Source organism: Capricornis sumatraensis, chromosome 10, assembly GCF_032405125.1.
Source record: "Capricornis sumatraensis isolate serow.1 chromosome 10, serow.2, whole genome shotgun sequence".
NCBI classification, from domain to species: Eukaryota; Metazoa; Chordata; class Mammalia; order Artiodactyla; family Bovidae; genus Capricornis; species Capricornis sumatraensis.
In genome coordinates this window covers 98,383,987-98,411,139 of record NC_091078.1, presented here as the reverse complement: position 1 = coordinate 98,411,139, position 27,153 = coordinate 98,383,987, and the positions used below count along the sequence as shown (strand labels likewise).

Here is a 27,153-nt window from a genome sequence, read left to right as displayed (position 1 = left end):
CCTTCTTTGCCCATGTAAACTCAGTCTCCTCTGCGCTCTCTGGACCGCAGTGGCTCACCCGTGAGCAAAGTCTTCCTGAGGCACCTGCAGGGAAGCCTTGCGGGGGACTGACTCCTCATCAGTGTGGACGAGTCCTTCCCGCTACCTTATATGACCATCTTGGAGGACGGGTCCCCAGAGGCAATGCCTCTGCTCTGTGCTCCGGCATGCATCCTGGGACCCCCAGGAGGCCCACTCGTGGCAGGCTGACCATCCATGGAGGCCCCACCAGGCTTCCCTTGACCAGCCAGGCCCACACGTCCTCCACTAGAGCCACCAGGGCACCATCTGAGCCCAGTGCCTGGGCAGACAGTCCAGCCCGTCTTTCTACCTTCAAGGCCCAGATTATACCTAAAGTCTTTCCTGAAAGCCTAAACTTGGTAAAATACAACTTAAAACATACGAAAATAACAATGTATATAAACCCAAGGAAAACCGTCCTCAGTAAAAGAAATGATGCATTAAAACTCTTTCAAAATAACAAAATAAACTCTCATCTGACTAATTCAATGTAAATACTCTTTTCAACACCCCTTTATCCCTGGATCTCCAAAAACAATGCAGTCAACTTCAAAATTTGGTCTTTTAAGTGATAATTTAAAACATTAAATGTGTATTATTTGGAAACAAGTAAATGCAAATGAACCTTTAAATATCAATATATAAACCCATTTATCGATTCTCCAGTCCACAGAGAGAGGTATTCACATATTTGAAATTTGAAAATCATTTTTCCTAACAACTATGACAGTGGTTTCTAGACTTTGCCTTTAAGCCCAAGCTATTATTCCTCTATGACAACCCACAACAGGAAGATTTACAGCTCCACAGGTCAGGAAAATTCTGTAGTCTTCTGATGGATGGCATCAAAGCTGAAGGCTGAAAGATACTTTGGTGGTATAGCTGGGAATAGATTCTGCAACAAAAAGAAAAAAATATACTCATCCACTCCATATCTTATTATGAAGTGTAACTACATCAAAATTCAAATTATTGCCATTTCATACTCCAAGTATAGAGATAAATGCATTTATTTATCACCATTAAGTCAATCACGACAAATGTGTAGTCATGCTTTAGAGATATTTAGACCTAAGATAGAAGAATGCATTATTTGAGATTGATTTTTAATTTTTAAATTTATATATTTTTTTCTTTTTTTTCTGGACTGTGTCTTTGTTGGAGCACGCAAGTTTAGTTGCTTTGTGTCATATAGGATCTAGTTCCTCAACCAGATATCAAACCTGTGTCCTCTGCCTTGGAAGGCAGATTCTTAACCACTGGACCACTAGGGAAGCCCTGAAGATTAACTTATTATTAATTCTCATTCTTTTGCAATCTTTACAACCACCTTACACAAGCTACATCATACCGGAAACTGTATGAGCCTAAAATAATAAAAGTTGGTAAAATAGAAATATATAGCTAAGAACTATAGATGCCAGGTAGAAGGGATATGGTTTATAAGAGAAGTCTGGGCTATTCCTAAACCAAGCACCATCTTATTAATAATTATTTTATCATTTCTGCTCTTCCCACTGGTTACTGCACACTCTTTCTCTCTTCACAGCCAAATTTTTTCAAAGGCTGGTCTATACCAATGGTTCTCACACTCAAAGCATCAGTATCACCTGGGAACTTCTGAGAAACGCACATTCTCAGGCCCCACCCCAGACCTGATGACTCAAAATTTCTGAGAGCGGAGCCTGTAGCTGATTCTCATGTTCACTAAAGTGTGAGGACCAGGGAGAGGCCTCACTTCTTCAACATTCTTGAATCGTACAAGGTTGGACATCCTCACAGACTCACTAAATCTACTTTTTAAAACAAATTTATTTATGTATTTATTTTGGCTGCACCCTGTGGCATGTGGGATCTTAGTTCCCTAACCAGGGATTGAACCCGAATCCCCTGCATTGGAAGGCAGTCTTAACCACTGGGCTGCCAAGGAAGTCCATTAAATCTGTCTTCTCCTTACAGTGATGAACTCTCTAACTCAGACATTAGTCTGAAAGGGAAGGAGAGAAAAGAGAGAAGACAGCTCGATGAAGAAGAAGGAAACTTAAAAAAATTCAAAGCATATGTCCAACCACATCTAGGTTGATCAATTAAGAAATCACCATTTTCGTAGGTCAAACACAGCTGAATATTGGCAATATCATTTAGTTCAACCTAATATGAATATATGAAGGATGTGTGAGTGTGAGCATGCATGCCCAGTTGCTCATTCATGTTTGACTCTTTGCGACCCTATGGACTGCAGCCCACCAGGCTCCTCTGTCCATGAGCTATCCCTGGGAAGAATCCTGGAGTGGGTTGCCATTTTCTTCTCCAGGGGATCTTCCTGACCCAGGGATTCGAACCCACATCTTCTGCATGTCCTGCATTGCAGGCAGATTCTTTTACCACTGAGCCACCAGGAAGCCCATAAGAAGGATAGAATTATGATAATTATTTAGAAATAAACAAATGGAGTCAAAATCTATTATCACTGAAGTTAACTTTTAAAATCAAACCATTTTTATTCCTGGCCACATAGATGGAAAGATTAATACCTATTTTCTTTAATCCATTCTTACATTTTTATATAATAGCAGTATAACAGAATTATGAACAAACGAATAAAATACAAGAAAGTTTTCTGTAAGAGGAAAATTATACAACCCTAAGATAAATTTTGACAAAATAAATGGTTCTGGTATTTCAGTTTCATGTTTAATATAAATTTCTAATTTATTTCATAACACTTCAGGATTCAGGATTAAGGATGGACAAACACATGAGAGGTAACTGTATAGAACTTTTCTTATTTTAACTGGAAAAATTTTACTTTGCCAATAAATGGTACTTTTCATTAATATCGTGAGATAGCTGAATATCTGAATGTGACTTATCATCTTCAGATACCTACTAACAAGGTAGCAGTAAGCTCACACGTATAATACTTTCTGACAGTGATTGAGGGAACCTGTCCCCAAGTGCTTGTCTTCAGAGTCACGGGGCCAGGGCTACATCCTCCCTAAATTCACATGCACAACATCTTTCATTCAGGTCTATATCCAGCTTACCAAAACAAAAAAAGAGAGAACTGGAAAAATTAAGAGATAACTTGTGGGGACCTACACTCAGAAAAGGAAAAAAAAAGAAGAGGCAGCAAAAAAGAAGAACAAAGACTCAGTTCAGTTCAGTCGCTCAGTCGTGTCCGACTCTTTGTGACCCCATGAATCGCAGCACGCCAGGCCTCCCTGTCCATCACCATCTCCCGGAGTTCACTCAGACTCACATCCACCGAGTTGGTGATGCCATCCAGCCATCTCATCCTCGGAACAAAGACTAACTGATGCCTTTCCTTGAGTCTATGTTTCTGAAAAGAGGAAGGCGTTCGAAGGCTTCTGGAACACTTTGGAAACAGCCACTGGGAAAAACACTTCTGCCCTTTCCTGAGGTACTGTGACTGCCCTGTTCCTCTGTGTCATTTAGTTATGCGAAACCAAAACTAAATGCATCTACTTCCTAATCTGCCAGGTGGCTCTAGTGATAAAGAACCAGCCTGCTAGTGGAAATGTAAGGGATGTGGGTTCGGTCCCTGGGTTAGGAAGATCCTCTGGAAGAGGGCATGGCAACCCACTCTAGTATTCTTGCCTGGAGAATCCCCATGGGCAGAGGAGCCTGGAGGGCTGCAGTACGTAGGGTCGCAGAAGAGTCGGACACGACTGTGACTTACCATACACACACTAATCTGTCATTTTGTTTTTCCCTTTTGTGATATTCTACAGGTGTACTTCGATTTATATAAGAGATGACTTTTTTAAAAGTTAAATGTAAATGGATTTTGACATGGAAACCTCTGTTCTATTAATTAAAATACTATTTTATCAATATCATTTCATTACGATCCCATGGAAAGTTAGTAATGCAACCTTCACATTTTAAGTGCATGTTTCCCAGCTTCTCTGTCACATGGTTGAGGATGTATTAAGCAGGCTAACACAGTAGGAAATTTCGATTATTTAATGAAAGAAAAGGTATCTCTCTCTTTTTCTTTTTTGGTAAGCAGAAAATAATCTACAAAGTAACCTGACCCTAACCGATCAAGTTTTCTTTAGTTTGGTTTACAGCAATAAATGTGTTGCATGAGTGATTGGAATTCTATACACTCATGTTAAATAATTTTAAATATGAATAACCTACCTCTTTCTTTAAGATCTTCAATATAGGCTTTCATAAATTCTTTATCAAAATGTTGGCGATCTCGTTCACTCTCCACCATTTCATCGCCATCTTGACACTGGGTATTCTCAAGAGGATTGTCCATAAGACTTACAAATCTATTCAAGAGAATATGGAAAATACCACCACTTTCACCTGTGCATTTGTAATTGTGCAAAAATCTCAGAAGTCAACCTTTGTGGCACTAAATCCCAGTTTCTCACTTCTTCTTGGAAGTCACAGCTGACCACATAATAACAGTGTCACCGGTGGAATTTCACCATTTGGTAATCCAGTAGGATTACTGGATTCAGTTTACACCAGACTGTGCAGAAGCTTGTTGGGAAAATGAGAGGTACTTAGCCACAGACAGAGGACAGTGGGCATGAGGTGAACAATAACACTTAACCTCTCCATCAGATATGATGCCTTACTATGTTTGATATTACTCCCAATTAGTGACAGCAAACTCTTAAAATGTTGTGGCTATGTTGAAAAGGACTCAGATGAAATCCCCATCAAAGAAATAGTTAAAGTATGGACTACTGTGACAAAAAAAAAAAAAAGAAGCTAAAGGAGACAAGCCAAAATGGCATTTGACCTAATTTCTTCACAATTTTGAAAGATCTTTTGATGTGAAAGATTCTACAAATATATGTATTCAAAATAGGAAATCTTTCAAACAGTCTTTGGTTGCAATTGTAGGCCCTACTAAGTCTTAGGGAATTTAGTCTACTATCTTTGGAATTATCTGGTTTGTAGAAGAGATGTTACATACCTATATTACAAATACACATATATGTGTATATATATGATATCAGCCACATAGCTGCTAGCTTCATATATATATACATCCCAGTTAATTTTCCTTTTAACTTTATTTCATAGCTAAATATGGGGAAAGCAAAAAGGCTTTACTTCTTATATACATAGATCCATTTAACTTTTCATTTGCAATTTCTTTCATTGAATTTTTATCACTTTTTTTAATCTAAAAATAAGACATATAACTATATTTTATCATCCTTCATTTTTTATCAAAGTAATCACTGTACATATCTTAAAATTTGAATAGCACAATGATACTTTTTTATGTAAAGCAGCCCTACCCCTTCACTCCTCTCCCATCTCAAAGAAATTTGTCATTGGTCAATCACTGTTTTTACTGAATCTATTTGGAATTATCTTTTACCATGGAAAAATACTTTAATGTACTTTTATAATACTTTAATGTATCCTCCCCTTATATTCGACTCCCTCTATATCCCCAATTTTTATCTATACTTTTCTTTTTTCAACATTTTATTATGCAACTTTTTCAAACATTCAACAAAGTTGAAAAATGTTACAATGAACACCCCTGGGCCCACTCCTAGGTTCCACATTTAACATTTTACTGTACTCGCTTTATCACATACCCATCCACCGATCAACCCACTCCTCTAGCCACCCATCAAGCCATCTGATTTTTTGAAGCATTTCAAAGCACATCACAGACATTGTGTAGTTTTACATTGTTAATGTCAACACCATCCATGTTCCAATCTGTAACCACATTTAACTTTTCTATCTTTTTTGCAGTTTGATTCTAGAATTGAAAACCAGTTTATAACATTTATATGTTTGTAACAATTATCTGGTAAGTCTTACAGACACCTTCGTATTTTGAAAATGAGACAGCAAAATGTTGTCTGGGCATCTTTATATGCAGACAGTGTTTGCCCAGTGGACAGCCCCGCTGTGGCTGACCACTAAAGGAGCAAATCAGTCCCCTGGGGAATCTCCAAACACAAAAGTCCAGGGTCATTCCCTCAGGGCCTCCCTAAAGCAAACCTCACACTTTCGATCAGTGGGCTGAGTGATCTGCCCAGTGAAATCAAGGAAGAGATCTGGAAGGCAGGGGATCACCCGTTTGTATGAAGCTTTCTTCTTGCTCCTTCTGTTTTTAGCACCACGACTCAGCCTATACCTTCCATACCTGGAATCTGACTACCACGCATTTTTGGAGTCCTCCAGGATATGGCTCGTCTCTCGGTTTGCCCTCTGAGCTTTGGCCTATTTCATCCCATTTCCATCAGCCACCAGTGTGCCTCTGCTGAGTATCTCCCAGAAATGTATTGGGACCTCTCATTCTGTGAGGGCCTTAGCTGCTTCTTTCATCATTGTGGGTCTATACATTTTTTTCCCCTCATTTGAATGGGGTCTCAAGATGGACAGGTGTTAAATACATCATCATGTATCTATCATTGTTATCATCATTAACTTGGCAATTCTCATTCATTTTATAGCTTCCTTCCTATATTTAATTTGTGGCTTAATCCAGATTCCTTTTTATATGTTACTTATGATTTTATATGTATTTATCTATGTGTGTGTGTATTTGTGCCCTGGGCACATATCCCTCTGTGCCTTCAGCCAGCAGGTAGCATTTATCCAGAAACCCCTTGAGCTATACCTCCCCATGCCATTGGCCAAAGACTTCAAAATTCCATATGAAAGCACCAGAATTTCTTGTTCTCAGAATAGGAGAACCATCGAACATGGTTCCTGAGACGGAGGCCCAGGCTCCAGGGGCTCCTCGCTCTTACCTTGTGTCTGAATGGGTCTCTACTGGGCTGTCTACTCACTTTAAAGGTGTGGAGGAGTCACAGAGGGCTGTTGGGAGTTCCACCAAGTGGTCCCCACTGACGACTAACAAGGTGAGCTTCTTTAGGTTAAGCAAGGCATAAGGAAGGTAGGTGAGCTTGTTCTTGTACAGGAGAAAGGTCTTCAGTCCTTCTAGCCTAAGAAGACGTGAAAGGGATTAGAACTCAAGGACTTAGCCTCACAGCCAAGAAAAGTGAATTACAGATAAATTCTAGTAGGAAATCCCTACTTAGTTTATTTTTTATATATCACCCTTATAAGAATAAACTGGCTACACGATTTAAATAAAGCTATACTGGGTGACACGATTTGGGTTTTTTGTTTTTTAAGTTTTTACTGAATTAATTGGCAATGGAAGATACAGATATAGCAGCAGGATAAGCCAATTACACAATATATAGTAGGCCATGATGGAACTTATAAAATCAGTGTATCAGTGTATCTAGTATCTGCTCTGTTCCCACAGGTAGATATGGGAAAGAAATCATATCAGAGCTGTAGTGAGAGTAAACATATTTTGGTAAAATATTTCCTCTTATGAGAATACAGTTACTATTCTCTCATCATACTTTAACTTTAAAATATAAATAAACCTGCAGAGTGAGAAGGAAATGAGCAAAATATGGTCCAAATATGTTATTCTCTGTTTTCCATTTTCTTCTAGCTCAATGCCTACCTCTCTAACTTTTTATTTCACTCATCTGCAAAATTTTGACTGACCCCACAAAATATTTCACAAAGTTCCCCTTGTGTATCAAACTAAAACAATTCCCACTTAGTCTCATAAACCAGGAAAGCATCCATATACATCACATGTCCCAGGAGTAGAGAAAGGTCATGAGATGGCATTCAGGACCAAGCAATTTTCAGTTCCTGTGTCCCAACAGCTTACTATGCTACTTTATGATGAACACTATGGAGTCCAGGAGGCCAGAAAGTTTGTTTCATTCACACTTAAACTCAGCCCACTTCCTGGGCCTGCCATACGGAAGCCTAGTAATATTGGCTGATTGAATAAATGAATGAATCTATCTTATATGACTCTGTATAATAGTTATTTTTTAAAAAATGAAATAGCTACAAGGAGAGAATTTGAAAACCTTACTAAGCATATCAATTTTGTTTGAAACGTTATGTATAATAAAGCAATAAATTAAACTGATAAAAAGTATCCTGATAGCCTATATAGAATGATATGTTTCTATTCCATACATAATGAATTTACTTTTCTACTCCTGGGAAGTAAGGGAAAGCTAAACTTCCATTGTACTGAGGACTAAAGTAAAACAAAGATGTGTTCAAATTGTGTGTGTGTATATATATATATATATATATATACACACACGCATACACATATATATGTATGTGTATATATATTGTGTTTAAACTGTATATGTATATATATATACATATATATATACAGTTGACCCTTGAACAACATAGGTCTGAACTACGTGAGTCCACTCATGTGCAGATATTTTCAACAGTAAATATTACAGTATTGCATGGGCCTGTGGTTGGTTGAATGTGCAGATGCAGAGGAGCCCTTGGTACAGAGACCAGCAAGAAATTATACGCAGATTAAGTCCCTCATTGTTCAAGCGTCAGCTGTACATGTATCTGTACGATGTAGACTGACAACTGTCTTACTCTATAAAGAACCAAACTAATTTCTCAGAACCAAGAAACTCTGGAAAATCAGTTGATCTTGGAAAACACTCATGTGTTGGGCATGTTTAAAATGTCAGTGACTAGTTCATGTACCACATCTTCAGAACGTAAGTAGCTACCTGTCTATGTCTTGTGGCAGGTCATTCAGGTTATTGTTGCTGATATCCAACCACTGCAAATTAGACATCCGCAGGACACAGATCGGGACACTGGCAAACTTGTTTGCTGAGATATCTACGAATGAAACTTGCTTCAAATTACTTAACTAGGAAGGAATAACAGAATATTCTAATTACTTTTTAATTTTTTAATTTATTTTTTAAAATTTTTATTGGGGTAGCATTGACTTATTACAATGTTGTGTCTAATTAGTTTCTAACAGTGGCAATTAATTTTAGATTGACGTCTCTTCCCAAAGGCATTTATATGAACATATGCAAAACAGATAAATATAATATATATTGTGAACACTTACTGTGTGTTATTCACGTGCTACCTTCTAGGGGTGATAAGATGAATAGCTCATAGTGGCTGCCCTTGAGGTGTTTATATTTTCATAAATGAGCAAGGCAAATTTATGTAGTAAGAACTAGTGTGAAGAAGTTTTCAATTTGCAACACTCAGTAACACAGAGAAAGGAGTGAGGTGAGAGTCAGGGGTCCGGAAAGAGTCACAGAGAATAGAGTGTTTGAATTGGGTCCTGAGGTTCCTTGACAGGCAGAAAGGTTGGGGAGGAAACTCAGGTGGGGAACAGCATGTACAAAGCCAGAGAAGACAAAGTGTAAGCCTCAAAGAGTCGTGAGACCTAGCGAAGCCTGTCTCAATGGGTTTTGGCAAATCTTCAGGAGACTCACACTTGAATTGGTAAAGAGCCACGGCAAACGATCAGAAATCTCCACTGTTATTCGGAAGGGCACACCCAACAGGACTTATTCATGGAGTGGACATGGGGCACGGGAGCAAGAGAGGTCAAAGGTGAGTTGGCTTGCTGCCAGCCTGCACATCTGGGAGAGGACTGGGCCTCTCTGTAAAGATGGGAGGACTGGGGAACAAGAAGCTTGTGGGAGAATCTTGAGCCCTGGCTGTGCCCCCTCACCAGGACCATCCCTCGGCATGTCCCAGGTCACATAGGTGCTAAGAGTGGAAGCAGCCACTTCCTCTCACCCAGAAGTTTCCAGGAAAGAAGAAGAATATGCCTTCCAGGACTAGACAGAGTCAGTGGCCAGGGCCTTGTCAGAGCCTCACCAGCGACACTATTTTTAGCCTATTCATTAGCAGCAGGATTTGTGAGATCCTTATTGCTCTTCAAGCACAAGAAGCTTGTTGAGTTTTATTTTAACAACAAAAACTGTTGGCTTTCATCTGTTCCGTTTTATCAGAAAATAATTTAAAATCACTTCCCCAATGAATACAGATGAAAAAGAAACAAATGGATATGTTTAAACTAATGGACTTCTCGAATCATATCTCTGGACTGTTTTACTTATCTGCATTTAAATTTTTAAAAATTGTATCCACATTATTTCCAATTGTTTCCAATTTTTTTCTCCATTATGGGTAAACAAGTTGGGATCTGCACTATGGACATCAGGCATCACATATTAAATAGACATTAAATAAAAATACCTTGCATTAAAATAGGATTTATTTTGCCTAGTTTTCTTTTGATAGCAGCTCTGAAATTAAATTTGGGTTGTACCCAAGTATAAGCATATTTCTAAAGACTTTACATTAGCTGGTTTAGGGTGATTAAAATGTCATGAAAATGTGACTTAAGTAAAGATGGATTTTATCTTCTAAAACTTTTCCCCCATATTATAGACCATTCCATGTCATAAACCAAGTAAAAGTGAATCACCATGCAAAAATGTTTCTTTCTTACTTCAAAAGGGAGCTCGGTTAATTCTAGATTTCCAGAACAATCCAGTTTCTCTAGATTTTCACAGTCTCCCAGTTCTGGAGGAATGCTCTTCAGACGGTTGAAACTCACGTTGAGTTCCTTGAGGTTCTTCAAACAACCTGTTATCAGAAAAAATCAACAGGCATGGTTGCATGTTCATTAAGGTCTTTTAAGGACAAAAAGCAAAACGAAGATGTAAAACATTTGTATAAATGATGGTGGCGAAGGCATGAAACATAATTTTGTGTTTGTTTCCTAAGCACTCTGATTAAATGTCTGCTCATCTTTTATCTTGAGCATTTTGGTCATAGATCAGAGCATTTTTTGCTTGTTTTTTATCTATTTAATCCTTTGTGAAACTATAGGCAAGGGGGATGTGGGGGATTTTTCCTCCACATAGACTGAGTCAGGGCCCAAAACCCACAGAGTGCAAACCTCTCTGAAATCATATGATGAAGTAACAGGCAGTGGCTTTGAAGTGGTCCAGTTTCTAGGGGCAGACTCTGATTGGAGGCAAGCTAAGTACTGAAATACACACAAAGCTCAATGTACACTGTAAATGACTTCAACAAGGAGACTGTTCATAGGCTGCATGGAATTCATTTATCTTTCACTTCATATTTGCATTTATTAATTATGACGTATTGTGCTTCCTAAATAATACGTGTGCTTTTAAAAAGCCTAAATCCCTTTCACAGGCAGGAAGCGAACACACTAAGAATATTAGGCAATAACAGATTGATGGAGAAACACCACATCCCACTTCTGTCTTGACTGACTAAACATATGACCAGTTTCAAATCAGAAACCAGAACAAGAGTAAATATATTTAATATTCCAAAAATCATGTCACACATGCTCTAAAGCATTACTTTAACATTCTTAATCTAATTTTAAAAGTTAGAAAACCAAAAGTATTGTTTACTTTTGCAGAGCAGACACTCAAAATACAAAATTTCTTGCCATTTTATAACTGAGAAAGGGAAACAAACAAAGTATATTGGCGGTAGGGCCACTTCTGAGTCAATTTTTGTGGTCTCAGTGTTAGAAGATGATGATGATGTTGTGAAAATCAGTGGCCCTTCTAACTTACCTACCTGGTATACACTGCAACTGCAACCGTACAATCAGGTTTTGGTGTCAATATAGCAGGACAGATTCAGGGGCTAATATAAGACTGTTTCTCTTATGGGGAGGGCTGGGGAGCGTGTGATCAGATGAATGCTCTCCACAGGCCCAGCTTCTGTAAGACAGGGTCACACTGCACAAACCTTCTTTAGTTTAAATAAGGAAAGTTAAGATTGGCACAGATAGTGTGAATGTTCTAAGTTGTCTAGTCTCCAGATTCAGGAGAGTAAATTTGTCTATTAAAGAGTTACCTGATCTGGTTGGTGGAGCCCTTTGCTCCAGTACATTAAGGACATATTTATACCAACCGTACATGCATTTATCACAAGGGGATGCAAAGAGAAGATGAGGTAACTGGAGAGAAAACTGTATATAAGTTCCTTCCAGCTAGTGCAGAGAAAAAGTAGTAGCTTTGGAAAGTCTACCTCAGATATACCATTTTAATAATTTACAGACATAAAGAAATTGTATGTGTTTGTATTCACATTGTTGTTCTCTTTGCCACATTTTCATGATGCCTGATCTCATTATACAAACACTACTTTTCCTCTCTCAACAAATAAGAACTTGGCATTATTCATCTGAGATGAACCCAGTAGTCCCCATCAGAGAGAGTGAACAGCATTGTCATCAAGCACCATGAGCCACGTGAAGTTCCAGGAAAAAACAGTTTTTCCGTGTGACAAGGGTCCCAAGTCACAAAAACCAAAATAAAACCTTTAAGGCACTGCTATGGTCTGAAAATGCATATGTTGAAATCCTAATGCCCAAAAGTGATGTTATTATTAGTAGGTGGGGTCTTTGGGAGCTAATTACGGTTGGGTAAGATCATGAGGGTGGAGGTCCATGAGGGATCAATGGTCTTGTAGAAAAGATCCCACAGAGCTCCCTGGCCCCTTTGACCACATGAGGATTCAGGAAGAAGTGTGCAACCCAGAAAAAGGCCCTCCGTCCACCATGCTGGCACTCCAATCTCAGACTCCAGAACTGTGAGCAAAAAAAATTATTTTTTTTATAAACCATCCAGTCTGTTTTTTTTAAAGCAGTCTGAATGGACTAAGACAGGCATCATAGCTCCAGCATATTATATTTCTAAATAGCTAATGAGTCTATCCTTTCCTGCAATGTTCCAGGATCTTTTCCAGCTGAAATGAAATCTCCCTACTTATATAGCCCATCCTCCCAGGGCCCTCAGACTTAATTGCCAGTGAGCAAAATATAATCCAATTGGGGTACAATTTGTTGTCCAGAGGCTTCTAGCTTCTAGAGTCCAAAGAAAGCATTAAGGAATTTACATACTTTAAATTAGTTGAGTAAACAGTTTTAAACAATTTCAATAATTAGCTATTTTAAACCCATTTAATGATAATTCCTCAGAGTTAAGAGGACCACTAACTGTCATGTTTAATTCCTTGATGTCAAATGTCAGAAATAATTGTCCTGATAATGAGAAACACGATACCCCATTTGGTGACCACTTCCCCTCGCCCACTCTGCTCAGACAATGCTCAGTTATTCTCTAAAACAGCTCTGTAAGAGATCCAGTTCCACCTCCTTTACAAAAGATAGCCATTCAACATAAAAAAGCTAAAAAACAAAAAAACAAAAACAAAACAGAAAAACACACAACCCTTCACCCCTCTTTCTGGCCTATCACATTCTGTTGATTTTTTTTTTTTTTAATTTATCTCTAGTGTGTAAGGAGTTATACCTACTCCACCAGGAAAAGACCATGTCTTGAATTAGTATATGTTTAGTTCTTTTCAGCACATTTGGAATGATTTGTCCTAAATGTCCACAATAGTTGTGTTTGAAAAGAAGATATATTCCAAATACTCCAAGTTAATAACTCAACTAGCATCTAAGAAGCAAGCAAGCAACAGAAAATAACTCCCTAGAAAAAACAAGGGCTAGTTACATCGCCTAAATGATTCCAAGACTCTCTTTTTATTATTTGACCCTTACTTTTCTTATGAATGCCCTATGTAATGATAAAAATTTTATACTTATCCATCACAAGAATCTGATATATTTCTCAGCCACATGAGGAGAATTTTTGTGACTCTGCCGAAGTCACAGGTATATCTGGCTGAATTATATTCAGTTGACTTGTGAGTGAAGTGAAGTCGCTCAGTCATGCCCGACTCTTTGAGACCCCATGGATAGTAGCCTGCACCAAGCTCCTCCGTCCATGGGATTTTCAAGGCAAGAGTACTGGAATGGGTTACCATTTCCTTCTCCAGGTAATCTTCCCAACCCAGGGATAGAACCCGGGTCTCTCACATTGTAGACAGACGCTTTACCATCTGAGCCAGACTCAAAGTTACAAGTTGGATAAGATATTTATGTATGACTTATATCCAGAATAGAATGTGTAAAGTTTCTGAGATTTCTTTCCCCTCCCCTCCCACAGTGTTTTTGACATGCAAAAACACTCAACTAGGGAATTTTAAAGGTGGCAAATATTATTAAAAAATCACCTAGTCTGACCCCTTGTCCTACAAAGGAGGATACTAAGATGCAAAAAAATGAAAGTATTTGCCCAAGTTACTCAGACTAGAATTGTGTCTTCAGAATCTTAGATCTAGTATCCAATAAATTAGTTTAAATGTAAAATATTTAAAGAACAAGTTAAATACAGCATACCATAATCATCACTCAGCCATTAGGGAGAATGAGGAAGGATAGGATATTCTGATATTGAAAAATAACATTTATGTAAAGATAATAATGATGATGATGATAAGAGTGGTGAAGTGAGTCACTCAGTCAGTCGTGTCTGACTCTTTGTGACCCCATGGACTATACAGTTCACAGAATTCTCCAAGCCAGAATACTGGAGTGGGTAGCCATTCCCTTCTCCAGGGGATCCTCCCAATCCAGGGATGGAACCTAGGTCTCCTGTATTGCAGGCAGATTCTTTAACAGCTGAGCCGCCAGGGAAGCCTGATGATAGTGGTGGTGGCTAGCAAATGTTGAGGGTTTATCTGTTGTAAATGCTTCCTTTGTATTAATTACTTAATCCTTACAACAACCTTGAAAAGTAGATATTATTATTATCACCATTTTACAAACAGAGAAACTGAAAACCAGTGAGTGACCTGCCTAAGGTGACCTTTCAGTAAGTGAAAGACCCAATCAGCCTGACCCTAGAGTCCATCCCCATCTTCAAGGTATGATAAGGGAAAAGAAGGCTTAGGCTGGAGAACACGGTGTAAGCTCTTCTACGGAAGTATGTTTAGTGTGCATATAGGTTAACATAAGCATACATGTAAATATATTTAATGGGCATATATTTTAACATATATTTACAGCTACAATGTAGAGCTCTAGAAGAACATTGGATATGTGTATAATTTTGATACCAGGAAATAATTTTTGCTGAGAGAGTTGACTTTACATTTTACGTCTTTCTAGAATGTTTAATTATTTTGCCCTGCTCATGACAGAGGTTTATGGGGATGATATGTCTCCAGAAAGACTTGAGTGTCTTAGAAGAATCATAACGACTATGTGCCCAGAACAGCCATGTGCTTCACACACGAGAGAAAGAGAAGCAGTGCCGATCATTATCATGGACTTCACTTACGGTGAAGCGAGTGAACAACGGAATGATTGAAAATAAAGAATCTGGACCAAAATAAAACCATAAGCTAAACTAAGCTCATCAATGGACTCATATGTGGCAGCAATATATTCAATCTTATATTTATAATAAATACATTATTGCATGTTCGTATTTCTAAAGCCAAAAGAAAAAAAAAACAAAAAGTTTCTAAACACAGCACTGCTCACTCATGAGACTTGCCATTTCTAAGGAAGTGGCAGATGTCAGCACTGCTGAGTTACGCAGGGAGATCCTGGCATCACCACCAGAGGGGACACGTGAACCAGCAGCTCTGGAGAGACATGAAACAGCCCCGCCCAGCGACGTCCTGGGGCAGCAGCAGAAGGAAGAGTTCTCCGTGTCACCTGCTTCCCAGACAAAGGGCCGGAAGGTTCCAGCTGAGGAACATACCAATTTCAGCTGGAAGACGGGAGATCTGGTTTTTTGGCAGATCCAGAATCCTCATGGCTTGAAACAGTTCGATATACTTAGGAATGATTTGAATCAGAGTATTGCTGATGTGCCATTCTTTCAGATGCGTCTGCTCCTTCAAAGAATCTGGGAACTCCTAGAATAGAAAGGAACCCACCAGTCAGAACTAGCTCATCACCGTGTAGGAGTTCAGAGGCAGAATGCATGAAGCCAAAGAAAACATACACTTGTTCCAAAACCCAGAGGAGAGTGAGCACAGGTGACAGCATTCGCCTAAACTGACTTAGCAAGCATGCACGCACGCCAGCTCTGCAGCCACTCCAAAGAGAAAGCAAGATGCTGTGGCTGTCAGAAACTCCCCAGTAGCAGATGAGCCATGAATTCATATTATTAAAATCAAATGCCAGGTGGACATTGACAACCAGTCTCCCACCCCAAGCCACATACAAATTATTTATTTACAACATATGGATTTAACATCATCTAAAAATAAAATCTGGCCACAACTTGGATTTTAAAATGTGTGCTCCATTTCCCTTCCTCTGTACTACTAATAGTTACTTTTTTAAATATTTGATAAAGACAATATTTGCTGTGCCAAGTTTCTAAATATTTTTATGAATATTTAACAGGATAAGAGCTGAGAAGGACAGTGGGGAGACGTGGATGCTGAGCCACATCTCAAGGGCACGCCTTTTCTGGCCCTCACTTCTGAAGTGACACAGAGCAACTCAGCTGTATCCAGGATCTTCCCTGCCTCAAGTGTTCTGGGATAAAATCGTAAAGGTACTGAGAAATGCCTTAGACCTTAGAGGGGGCTATTTGGCCAGCTGAAGAATTTCAGTTCATGGGCTTACAAGCCCCTACTTCAACAAAAGTGTGCTGAGCATTGAGAGACATGCATGTCCCCTGACCTTACAGAGCTGACCACAGCGCACCATCAGCAAAGTGGGGCAGGAATGTACAGGGGAGAGGTGGGGCGGGGTGGAGGCAGCAATCAGAGTGTCCACAGTGACCCTTTGCTTGGTATCTGTACTTGCAATGGGCTTTAGGATCACTGCTATTGAATATGTGGATTAAGCTTGTAACTTACAGAAGTCCTTTCATCTTTAATATGGTTTCACATAACAGTGCAAGATAGGCAAAGTGGGCATGATTCAGGCCCATTAAGAAGAAAACTGAGGGCTTCCCTGGTAGCTCAGTGGTAAGGAATCTGTCTGTCAATACAAGAGACAAGGGGATCGATCCCTGATCCAGGAAGATCCCACATGACGTGCAGCAACTAAGCCCACGCACCACCACTATTGAGCCTGTGCTCCAGAGCCCGGAAGCCATGACCACTGAAGCCTGCGCACCCCAGAGCCCACACTCTGCAACAAGAGAAGCCACTGCAACGAGAAGCCCATGCACTGCAACCGGAGAGCAGCCCCTGCTCACCGTACCTAGAAAAGAGCCCGAGGAGCAGTGAGGACTCGGCACAGCCAAAACAGTAATTAATTATTAAAAATAAATCAAAGAGGAACACTGAAATCCAAAGACATTTAAATGGGTTACTTAGGGTACGTTCCAGCTACGTAGTTTCGGGAACTAGGGCAAAATGAAAATGCAGGCCCCTTCTAAAAATTATTAAGAATTTCAAGACGGAGATGGCAGAGCGTTAAATCAAGCCCGGGGCCCTTCCCAGCATAGGGCCCTGCGTGACTGACCCCAGCACCCAGGCCTGGCAAATCCATCTCAGCACCTCCTCATCCTGATCCAAATGCCACCCACCCCAGACCAGATGGTTTCCTTCTGCAGCTCAGACAAGACAGGAGCTGGGGCATCAGGGAGCCGACCCCAGGTCATAACAGCACTCTCTTTCTTGAAGTTTCAATGGTCAAGTGCCTCATAAATAACTTCTCTCATATCGCTCTTCCAATAACAGCACGCTTGCAAAAGTTACAATGCCTTCTAAAATTATATCCATAACCATTTTTAATAACATGGGGAAAATCTTAAGATAGCACATTAAATAAAAATAAAAGGAACAGAGCAAAGATGGCAGGTGGAACACACACATATACTTTTGCTCCTCTCTATGAAAAAAGACAGTAAAAGAATTCCTTTTTGAAAGCATAAACCTTACAAGAGGGCAAAGAGAAAGAGAACAGACGCAGTAGCAACAAAGTCTTAGTAGCTAGAAAGCTGAAAGATGGTAACCCAGCGCCTCCTGACCTGCTCAGTCTTAGGTCAGCAGCAGGAACAAAAAGACACAACCTGAACTTCTTAGGGACCTAACAGAAACAGAAGATATTAAGAGGTGGCAAGAATACACAGAAGAACTGCACAAAAAAGATCTTCACGACCCGGATAATCACGATGGTGTGATCACTCACCTAGAGCCAGACATCCTGGAATGTGAAGTCAAGTGGGCCTTAGGAAGCCACACTACGACCAAAGCTAGTGGAGATGATGGAATTTCAGTTGAGCTATTTCAAATCCTAAAAGATGATGCTGTGAAAGTGCTGCACTCAATATGCCAGCAAATTTGGAAGACTCAGCAGTGGCCACAGGACTGGAAAAGGTCAGTTTTCATTCCAATCCCAAAGAAAGGCAATGCCAAAGAATGCTCAAACTACTGCACAATTGCACTCATCTCACACGCTAGTAAAGTAATGCTTAAAATTCTCCAAGCCAGGCTTCAGCAATACGTGAACTGTGAATTTCCAGATGTTCAAGCTGGTTTTTGAAAAGGCAGAAGAACCAGAGATCAAATTGCCAACATCCGCTGGATCATGGAAAAAGCAAGAGAGTTCCAGAAAAACATCTATTTCTGCTTGATTGACTATGCCAAAGCCTTTGACTATGTGGATCACAATAAACTGTGGAAAATTCTGAAAGAGATGGGAATACCAGACCACCTGACCTGCCTCTTGAGAAACCTGTATGCAGATCAGGAAGCAACAGTTAGAACTAGACATGGAACAACAGACTGGTTCCAAATTGGAAAAAGAGTAAGTCAAGGCTGTATATTATCACCCTGCTTATTTAACTTCTATGCAGAGTACATCATGAGAAACGCTGGACTGGAAGAAACACAAGCTGGAATCAAGATTGCCGGGAGAAATATCAATAACCTCAGATATGCAGAAGACACCACCCTTAGGGCAGAAAGTAAAGAGGAACTAAAAAGCCTCTTGATGAAAGTGAAAGAGGAGAGTGAAAAAGTTGGCTTAAAGCTCAACATTCAGAAAACGAAGATCATGGCATCTGGTCCCATCACTTCATGGGAAATAGATGGGGAAACAGTAGAAACAGTGTCAGACTTTATTTTTGAGGGGTCCAAAATCACTGCAGATGGTGACTGCAGCCATGAAATTAAAAGATGCTTACTCCTTGGAAGAAAAGTTATGACCAACCTAGATAGTATATTCAAAAGCAAAGACATTACTTTGCCAACTAAGGTCCGTCTAGTCAAGGCTATGGTTTTTTCTGTGGTCATGTATGGATGTGAGAGTTGGACTGTGAAGAAGGCTGAGCGCTGAAGAATTGATGTGTTTGAACTGTGGTGTTGGAGAAGACTCTTGAGGGTCCCTTGGACTGCTAGGAGATCCAACCAGTCCATTCTGAAGGAGATCAACCCTGGGATTTCTTTGGAAGGAATGATGCTAAAGCTGAAGCTCCAGTACTTTGGCCACCTCATGCGAAGAGTTGACTCATTGGAAAAGACTCTGATGCTGGGAGGGATTGTGGACAGGAGCAGAAGGGGACGACCCAGGATGAGATGGCTGGATAGCATCACAGACTCGATGGACGTGAGTCTGAGTGAACTCCGGGAGATGGTGATGGACAAGGAGGCCTGGCGCGCTGTGACTCATGGGGTCGCGAAGAGTCGGACACGACTGAGCAACTGAACTGAACTGAACTCACAGCAATGAAGATCCGGTGCAACCAAAACCAAATAAATTTAAAAAATTTTAAGCCCCATGAAAACAGGGAAAAAAAATTTAAGAGTTATCTTAAATTTTATAATGTCTATAAAAGTAGAAAAATAAAGCCACATCACAGGATGCATGCATTCGCAAAACAGAGAGTTCTTGAAAACTGAAAACTTGACAGACAGCAGAAGTGAAATCTTCTGTTGAAGACATGTTGAATAAAGTTGGAGAAATCTTCCTGAAAGAGCAGGGCCCAGGGCCTGGGTGCTTCCAGCTCGCAAAGAATGACTAGCCCCCTAGTACCACCTCCAAATAGGTACCTTTAGTCACAGATCACAGCCCCACAGCCAGCTCTAAGGGACTCCAGGCGAGCTCTCCCCACCCAGTCCCCAAAGCCCCAGAAGCTCCATTCCATGCTGGCCTCCTGCAGGGACCAGGCCTGCTGCCTGGAGTGATGCTAGAGGCCAGAACTCCCTCGCTGCCATAAGCACTCTAATACTCGTGGTGAAAATCCCTTAATGGAGCTTTTCACTCCTTACGTAGAGGCAAGACTGAAACACAAATCTCTCTGGGGAGGGAAAACAGCAACTGAAATTCATACTGATGAATGCTGGAGGCCCCAGAGTCTCTCCTGGGGCGAGTACCAGTGAGGATAGGGTGCCAGCTCAGAGAGCAGAGTGGAGGGGATGGAAAGACTGTAAGTAATGAAGACACTGTCCACAGGGTTCACCCTGGAGTGTCCCGAACCACCTGGCTCTTAACCCTCTTCCTATCCCCTTACCACACCAGGCACTCACTAAATGCTCTGTAAAGTGGTTTTCCAAAGGTGCTGTGAGCCGAGAGGACTCAGCAGGCTCCCCAGGGGTCTGGGGTCAGGTCTGATGATGGTACCTGAGAATGATTTATCAGTGATATTTAATTAGAAATCCAGACAGGCCCTCCTTCTTGCCCCAGAAAAGGCGGCACTGATCTCAGTGGTGGGGATGCAGGAGAAAGGCCACTGAAGAGGTTTCAGTCATAGTCTCTCCCATTTTTATAGGGATGTGTCGCTAATGGGTCAGTGTCACAGAGTATCTGCTCATTTAACCCTCACCAGGGCCCTCAGAGGGGGTCAAGGCAAGCAGCAGCACCATTTGACAGAGAAGGAGGTGAAATGCGTGCAAGTGGAGTAAACTGCCTCACGTCACGGGGGCCAATAAAGGATCACCCCCAAATACTCAGTTTCCGGTCCAGAGGCCTTTCGGCCACAAAACAGTGGCATACGGAGAGATGTAGGGCAGGTCCAGAGAAGCCTGTCCCACTGAAGGGAAGAGAGTCTGAGCTCATTCCCTTACCCCATGCATACCCACCCCAGGTGCTGCCTCAACCAGGAACTGTCAGACCACAGGCAGCCTCTCCAAGTCAAGCAGCAACCTGGGCGGAGCGGGAGCAGGAAGGACCCATATACACTTGATGAAAGAAAGAGAAGACATCTCTGCCCTGGTCTCAGAATCTTAGAGAAAATCTGACTGCAAAATTCCTTTGCAGCCCCGCACTCTGTGACAAGTCAGCAAAGTCAGAGGAGTGTTAGGCAGGTTACATGCTCAGGGTTTTTAAATTAAAAAAAAAAGAAAGGCAAAGAGTTATTTTTTAATGTCAGTGGGGAAAGATGGTAGAATCAGGCATTTTAAAGACTTGCGCCAGCCTGGGGAGCCGCTGAGGTCCCAGTCCCTCACAGAGACCCAAGGGGATCCCGCTGCTCTTTTCAGGACTACACAGTCTTTCACCGCAGAAAAGATGCAGGAACTCAGCTTACAGTAGGCAAGGGATCCTCCGCATCCAGAGAAAAACCTCTCTAAAGACGAGAGCGCCCGCTGGACCAAGGTCAATGCCCTGAGCTCAGCCTAAGCACCAGACGTCGGCCGCAGCACGGCAACAGCCTCCACTTGCTGCGGGGACAGGAGCGCGTGGACTCACCTTCCAGTGATCGCCGGAAAGTTCAAACACAAACTCACTGCTCCGTTTGTCTCTCTCCTTGGAAAGCGCGCTCTGCACAGCTAGAGAGCGCCTTTCGATCCGTTCCAGCAGCCTCACGCTGGTGTCTACGAAGCCGTTCTTGCAGTACTCGGCCTGGGGAATGCCTTTCCTCCTGCACTCGGCCACGAAGTTCCACTCCTCCTTTATCCTAAAACGGGGCGGCAGAGGTCGCGGTCACCTGCCTGGAGAAGTTGAGCAGGCCACCTGGGCGCATGCGCAGTCCTTCTCATCACCTGCAGTTTCCCAGCAGCAGGAGACAAGCCCTTCCCTCCCCTTCCGCCCCCTCTCCCCGCCCCTCCTTTCCAGTTTCCTCTGCAGTAGGGGATCTGGGGGGTGGGAAGTGGGTAGGAATCTTAAACTTTCAGAGTTGTGAATTATTAGCAAATCTGACTAAAAATACAGGAGTTACACGGCTGAAATTTTAACCAAAATTACCTATTCCTTTGATTAATTACAATATCTTTTGATATTATAAGGTGCCAACCCCAATTTATTTTTAAATGCAACTTTTAAAAATGCAGGAATTTGCTGATCTTCCAGGAGCCATCAACCCAGGTGGCGCTAGTGGTAAAGAACCTGCCTTAAGAGACCCGGGTTCAATCCCCGGGTTGGGAAGATCCCCTGGAGAAGGGTATGGCAACCCACTCCAGTATTCTTGCCTGGAGAATCCCACGGAGCCTGGAGGGCTGCAGTCCATTGGGTGGCACAGAGTCAGACATGATTCAAGCGACTTAGCACGCACACAGGAGCATATGGATAGAAATATATAGACAGCCCCAATTTATAAAATATAACTTTAGAAGGTCTACCACCAGCCACCTTGGGAAACTTCACTCCTACAGATGAACCTGTTATTCATAAACCCCAGTTTCAGTCAGACACTGGAGCTGGCCCAGGACTCCTCAGCCTCCCCATTACTCCCAGTACCTTCTCGTTTCTACCTCCCTAAAGTGAAAGTCCCTCAGTCATGTCCGACTCTTTACGACCCCATGGACTATACAGTCCATGGAATTCTCTAGGCCAGAATACTTCTCTAACCTATCACTCTATAGTTTTCTTCGTCCTCCAGCTTGGTCATAAGCTCCATGACGATGGACTACATCTCACTGCCCTTCTGATGCCCACACGGTCATTAGAACAGTGTTGGGCACCGGTGGTGGGGGGGGGTCTTTCTCCATTTAGAGATTTTATATCTGCTTGGAGCATTTAATAGGTTAACCTTCTGTGTGATACAAAACAAGGTTTGATGTGGCTGTCCTTCAAATCCATCACACAGAGACACTGTCTCAAAACAAGTAGCCCGCCTTGGATAGGAACTTAGTGCAAAAGACATTCAGGAAGGCATCTGGGCCCTTCTTAGCCCAACTCAGAGACTTGGTGGCAGGCGGGGTCCCGGGCTTAAAAAGGGGGCTGTTTCAGAAACAGGCTGCAACTGCAGCCCTGGTCTCTACATGACCCAAGACAGACAAACGCTGAGTGAACAAACAGACAAAACCCTGTAGTGGAGGGTCACTCCTAGCATGGAGACTCTCAAGTGGTACCTGAAGGAGAAAGCACTAGAATCACAGCCGGCTCTGGGGTCTCAGGCAAGCCCAGGAGCCACGGGGTCAGCAGGGGCAGGAACAGAGCAAAGAGTCTGGCGTGGGAACATCTCTGAGGGCAGGGATTTTCCCTAACTACCAAACACTGTCAATTGTAAGAAAAAAAAAAAAAGGAAGGCTCAAGAAAGCAAGAGACTGGTAGATACTGGTAGAAATGTGGAATGCCAGAGCCCTGCTGGATTTTATCCAATCCTATAGGGGTATGCAGCTTTGTCATTGACTAGGCTAAGCTATTTTACAACTCGGCAGGGATTGAAGTGAACTTGTAGAAAATTGATAGCAATAGAGATCATCCTTGTCTGCAGACATCCTTGCCTCTTGGCATTTAATACATCTATATGCTGACGAGGCCCAATTATATCATTCCAGCCAAGGCGTCCTCAATGAATCCAGCCTCCTTGCCTCCCAACATCTCCACCTGAATAAGTAAAAAGCATCCCAAACTTGACAAGTTCCAACCCAAACTCCTATGTCTACCTGCTAAACTTGCTTCTTACTCCATTTTAATAAAAAGACTTCCCAGGTGCTCTGACCCCAAACCTCAGGGTCATCTTTGACTCTGTGCTTTCTTTCATATCTCACATCAAGCCCATCAGCAAATAAGGTCATTTTTACCAGAATCTGGCCACTCCTCACCATCTTAACTGCTCCCATCCTGGTCCAAGTCACCAGCGTCTTTAAGCAGGGAACACTCCTGCTTCCCGACAGTCTACATTCATCCAGCATTTTGAGTGGACCTGTGACAGTGTCAACCACACCACGTCATGCCTCTGGCCATATCTTTCACTGGTTTCTTGTTTCACCCAACAAAGCAGTTGTCTCACTATGGCCTAAGGCCCTGCAGGTCTGTGCCCTCCCCTTGCCTGTCTGACCTCATCCACTTCTGCTCCCTCCCTTACTTTTTCTGGCCCAGGCACTCTAGCCTCCTGGCTCTTCCCTGAACCACCCAGGCAAACCCCTGCCTGAGGGTGTTTGCACTTGCTATTATGGCTGCTTGGAGTTCTTGATCCCTTATCTCTGCAGGGCTGGTTCCCCAGGACTATGTGCAAATGTTTCCCCCTTAATCAGACTTATTGCTCTTCAGAAACCACTTCAGGTATCAGTGGAGTTTCATGCTTTGTCATTCATCTAGGAGAACAGGAGCATTTGAGAAAACTATCTTGCTGATGGCATTGGCTAGCACACTACTACGAAGATCTTAGTCACAGGGAGCTGAGCTGGAGAATAGCCGGTGCTTCGGGATCTATATATGAAGTCTACAAATAATGTCGTGCGTGCTCAGTCATCTCCAACTCTTTGTGACCCCATGGACTATAGCCTGCCAGACTCCTCCGTCCATGGAGCTTTCCAAGCAAGAATACTGGAGTGGGTTGCCATTTCCAACTCCAGAGGATCTTCCCAACCCAGGGATCAAACCCACATCTCCTGCATCTCCTGCACTGGCAGGCAGATTCTTTACCACTGGGCCAAACAACGTAATAAAATAGATACATTTAAAAATACCAGCGCATGGAGAGATAGGAACTTAATACCAGAAGAAAATGCTGAAAAAAGTTAGAAGTGGACTCCTCTGGGAAATACTAGCAGGGGCTTGGGGTGATTTGCTTTTCATTATTAGTTTGTCAGTATAATTTTAATATTTTAATACCATCTGATAAACATGAACTTAAATATTTGCCTGTAGCTGTAGCTCTAATAGTAGTCAGGGATTCAGGCCAGACCCTAGATACAAGATACTGGTTGAACTAATAGAAGAAGTCCTCCAGAAATTTCACAGCCAACAGCACAGCCACAGCGAGGTCTTCTAGTCACTGAGCACTTTTCAGACAAATGTTTCTTATTTTTCCTTCTTCATTTCTTAGACTGAACCTGAAATTAGATTCTGGCAATGCAATGAAAAGATACCCATTCAGTCCTGCCCAATACATCTTTCCTATATCACAAATTACAAATTGATGTGACTATTTAACATGTCTTGGTAGTCAACATAGAACAGAGAAAAAAAGGAAATCAGAAATGCGACTTTAAAAATACTTAAATACGAAATCTTCTTTGGATTTCTTTTTTAAATGTTTATCTCTTAGTCCCTTTGAAACCTAATGAGAGGAAAGTCACGACGAGAATATAAACTATTTTTACAATGCCATTCTCTTCCTTGAGAGTAACTAACATAAATAAAATGTCATTGTCTTTATACTTCATCACCCATGTAACTGAATAATCTTCCCCTTGAGTCAATTTTGGTAGAATTTCAAATACAATATAAACATACAAAATAATGTCATTAGGACTCTATTAATCAAATCAGTAAATGTGCAAATAAAAACTCTTTCCTTAGGAAATGAGCCCACAGTCTTATCCTAGATGGCAATAGCCTCACTGGACGAAAAATTCCTCACTTAAAGCCTAACAAATAGCGTCTTTAGCTCTCCCTCTAAATGACTGAATTTCATTCACGTAGAATGATGTTCTCTATTTTATCTCTACTTATAACATTTAAATGTTGGGACAAATACTGTATCACAAAATGAAACACCATGAACTGAGGTAACAGAGCCCCTCGCGCTGATGTTTACAAGTAGCCGCTTCATTATCCAGCATGATCAGAATAAGTATTTGTTTGGTCGAAATAGTTCAGAGAAGTGGAGAACCAAGAATAAAGAGACATTTACATCCTACACATTTTGATTTTATCCTAAAGCATCAACATATGTCACCATTTGCCAACTTGATACGGCAGTCATGGACTGCCTTTGAGGATGAATCTGCAATCAGAATCCCACTCTGCCCTTCTTATATAAACCACACCCATAACACATCATCCAAGACTTCTACTTTGAGTTTCTTCACAAGGAGTAAAAATTACAGATGTGCAAAGCCACCTGAATGTGCACCCTTTCTAGCTCACTGTACTTGTATCCGTCTTGCACAGTGTTAATTCAATTGTGTGGTTCAGACTGATCACACACGTAGTTTTTCCAAAGCATTCAACTTAGTTTTCACATACACAATAACTCTCTTTTACTCATACTTCATGAGTGTGTCATAGCAGTCAAACCACATCATTCCAATCCAGGTAAACACGGCATAGACGCAATGAATCTTATCTAGTGTTCAGCTCAACAGGGGAGGGCTGAGTGCAGGACAGACAGCAGCCCTCACGTGGCCACACAGGGGGAGAGCGTCAGACAGCCTGCTGAGGTGAGGTGAGCAGTCTTCTCAGAATTTACTAAGGAGACATTTATCGTGTCACTGCTCTCTTTCCATGGCTAGCACGGTGCCTGCAATCCGTGTGGGTCTTTATAGCTATGTGTGCTACTGTTATAGGAATCAAACGTTAATTGTGGGCAACAGACTCTGAAGTCCATGGAGCACATGTCACTGACAGGCAGAAATCTCAGAGGAGAGGACCCCCTCCACAGCATAACTGCAGCCTCCCAATCGCTGAAGACAGTGCAAAGCAGGTACAGAGAACACATACTTTTCCAGAGCGCTTTTCTCAAGCCTTTCTGCCTCCTTCTTCTGCCAGGCTTTGTGCTTCTTGACACGAGTTTCCCACAAGGCTCTGACGACGGAAATGTCGAATACGACCACCTTATGTCCCATTTTGGAAGCATGAAATTACCTGTTTAAGAAACATATATGTCAGCTTCATACACACAGAGAAGAAAACAGTTTTAACTTGAACTTTAAAATATGAGTGAATCAATTTTATCACTAGTGATGAAATGCCCTGTTGCTTCCAGAATGGCAGTTGCTAATGTCCTTAAGGTCTGAGAGGACTCTTGTCTGTAAGTCAAAATTTAGCACTCAACTGCGGTCATCTCCTCTAGAACATCACACTTATCTCTTTACCCCTCAGCTGAAACATGGGTTCCCAAAGCCCCCTGGGCATTCCTCAAGCTTCATGGTTCCACATTCTATTAAATTTATTAGAATCTGACCTTCTAAATACATTGTAATATGCTCAAAGATAAATTTGATGAA

General features: G+C 41.6%; 1 protein-coding gene across 1 annotated transcript; it reads right to left on the bottom strand.

Annotated features, from left to right (window-relative positions):
- Positions 1 to 26,772, bottom strand: LRRC2 (leucine rich repeat containing 2). Its single transcript, XM_068981800.1, has 8 exons — positions 26,648 to 26,772; positions 21,506 to 21,713; positions 15,612 to 15,768; positions 10,448 to 10,584; positions 8,685 to 8,830; positions 6,876 to 7,031; positions 4,231 to 4,367; positions 1 to 955 (listed from the first exon to the last, which is right to left on the bottom strand). Exons 1-8 carry the CDS (start codon positions 26,770 to 26,772, stop codon positions 906 to 908), a joined length of 1,116 nt encoding a protein of 371 aa, XP_068837901.1. The 3' UTR covers positions 1 to 905.
- Between the last annotated feature and the right edge of the window lie 381 nt (positions 26,773 to 27,153).